General features: G+C 31.3%; 1 protein-coding gene across 1 annotated transcript; it reads left to right on the top strand.

Moving 5' to 3' along the window:
• The first annotated feature begins 1255 nt into the window (after nt 1-1255).
• Nucleotides 1256-2233, top strand: LOC134602027 (olfactory receptor 10A7-like). Its single transcript, XM_063446529.1, has one exon. It carries the CDS (start codon nt 1256-1258, stop codon nt 2231-2233), a length of 978 nt encoding a protein of 325 aa, XP_063302599.1.
• The last annotated feature ends 503 nt before the right edge of the window (nt 2234-2736 follow it).

Raw genomic sequence — 2736 nt, 5'->3', positions numbered from 1 at the left:
AGGCCTTCGTGTATTCTCTTTGGTTTTGGAACATGTATAAAAGGTGAACAGAAGTTCCATTTTCACCCTAGAACAATTTTGTTATTAACCGTATCGACTGGAACAAACAGCTTCAACTTCAGTTTCTACATCTCTTAAATATCTTTAATACTGCTCTGTTAATCCAGGCTTTTCATCAGAGCAAGTCATTTAGTGCCAAGAAGCTTTTTCTGATTCAAAACAAGAAAGAACACATTTCTTTACTTAAGAAAATATTAGAATTTAAGATGAAAATTGTATAACTAGATCATCAATTGTTGGAAATAAAACTTGATGCACTTCCAAATTCCCCTCAGGTATAATGTGATTCTAGCAGTACTTTGTTTATTTACATTTATGTTAAATAGTATTATATATAAATGCATACTAATACGTTTTGACAGATTATTCTATCTCGCTGAATAGTAGTTTTTTTTGTCTAATTATTACTTAAACCCCTTATGTTTTGTGGACAACTCCCCTATACTCTAAAGATTCTAAGATTTTTTTATCCCCTATAGTTGTCTTCTATATATAGTATATAACGTATAGTATATATTATTTATACTTTAAGAGTGCTATTTGTGGCATCAGAAGCCTTTGATGAATGCCTGACTATATATATATATTATTGTTTGTATTAATTCTTAAAGATTCTTGCTCATAATATAATTTTTAAAAATGAGCCAAACAGCACAGGTATCAAGGTCAAATCTGATTTTTTTTTTTTTTTTATCTGTATGTTATCTAAATTATGATAAACAAGTATCATTTTATGTACTTTCTTTGAATTTTCAGAAGTGGTATGTAAAAGTAAAAACATTTATATTTCATCAAGCCAGCCTGCTTTTGTATATTTCATTTATTGTATAGTCAGAATTACAGAGATGTGATTTTCTATCAAGTACAATCTTAAAGGAAAACCCATACACCATACCCACTGAATGTGTGAAATGCACTAAGCTGCATTATGTGGATGTATTAAAACTGTCAAAATTTATATTATTAGTTAAAACGTAAAAAAAAACAAAAAGATTACTTGTGGTTTAGAAGAATCTAAATATCGATCTATGGTTGTGTTATCTTCACCATACTAGGGAAATGTAAAATCCAGTTTATCTTACAGCGTTGCCATAATTAATTTCAATGAAACCTCATATCACTGTTTCTTTTTAATATAAGCAAACATAAAGTAACATCACATCAAAATAAATAATTTTTATTTTCACAGCAGAGAATGCATGTTACGAACCAGACCAGGGTCACTGAGATTCTTCTCCTAGGATTTCAGGATCTACTACATTTCAAGATGTTATTTTTATTTTCCCTTCCTGTTTTCCTTATTGTGACCATATTTGGAAATATTCTGATTATTTGGCTGGTGGCATCTAACAGCAGTCTCCAGTCTCCCATGTACTTCTTCCTAACCCAACTGTCCATTTCTGATTTACTTGTAACAACAAACATTGTCCCTAACACACTTTATATTATATTTAATGAAGGAGGCACTATGTCTCTTTCAGGTTGCATTGTTCAGTTTTATTTTTTTGCTTGTTCTGAAGCCTCTGAATGTTTCCTCCTGACTCTAATGGCTTATGACAGGTATCTGGCCATCTGTAACCCTCTGAGATACAGCATGTTAATGAACCCCTTGGTATGTGTTACATTTGCTATCATTTCTTGGTTGTTAAGCTTTTCTCTGGAATTGATTTTACTAATATCAACAATGTTTCTTCAATTTTGTGGTACAAATGTTATTGACCATTTTTTCTGTGACCTTGTCCCACTATTAAAACTTTCTTGCTCAGACACCACTTTTTTTGAAATGGAAGTTCTCATAATGAGTGTACCATGTTGTTTTATTCCACTTCTAAGTATTGCTGTTTTTTATGTATATATTGTGAAGGCTGCAATAAGGATCTCCACCATAAATGGAAAGTCAAAAGTATTCTCCACTTGCAGCTCCCATCTAATGGTGGTTTCAATATTCTATGGCTCATTAATTGGAATTTATATGCTTCCAACTAAGGGAAAATCTATGACTGTAAACAAAATTGTATCCTTATTATACACCGTGGTGACTCCTATGATTAACCCGATTATATATAGTCTGAGAAATAGTGATATCAAAAAAGTTTTGAAAAAAAAAAAAGCTTGTTGTCATTACAACATTGGTATGGGTATTGTAAGGATTAGGATCCTACTCCAAATTTAGCAAAACGTATTACTAAAAATTATGAAAACTACAAGTGAACAAACAGGAGACACAAGGTTGTTAACACACATGTAACATGTACAGAACAGTAGAAAGGCATACTAAATTACCTACGTGTTAATACCCAAACACGAGACACTTCTTTTGGAACTATAAGAAAGAAAACAAGAAATAACAAAGTGAAATCCAGAACCAAAGACTAGACAAAAAGTACAAGTCACACATCTCTATTATTTTATTATTACTATTATTATCATTATCATCATTATCAACATTTATATAGCACCGACTTATTCTGTTATGCTTTACAATAATGTTAATGATCTTTAACTACAAATGAGTCAAACTACTACAAACTTTAATAGAAATAATAGGTTCATGAGGACCCTCCTAAAATAAACTTACAATCTAGAGCAGTGATTCCCAACCCAGGCTTCAAGTACTCCCTACCAGTCCAAGATTTAGGGATTACCCAGTTGTGTCTAAGGTGTTATTATAAGAAA

This window comes from Pelobates fuscus, chromosome 3, assembly GCF_036172605.1.
Source record: "Pelobates fuscus isolate aPelFus1 chromosome 3, aPelFus1.pri, whole genome shotgun sequence".
Classification (NCBI taxonomy): domain Eukaryota; kingdom Metazoa; phylum Chordata; class Amphibia; order Anura; family Pelobatidae; genus Pelobates; species Pelobates fuscus.
The sequence above is the reverse complement of the archived record's forward strand: the minus strand, read 5'-3'. Positions and strand labels throughout refer to the sequence as shown.

Excerpts from the sequence above, each read along its gene's own strand:
- LOC134602027 (XM_063446529.1), top strand. The coding sequence starts at position 1,256 with ATGCATGTTACGAACCAGACCAGGGTCACTGAGATTCTTCTCCTAGGA.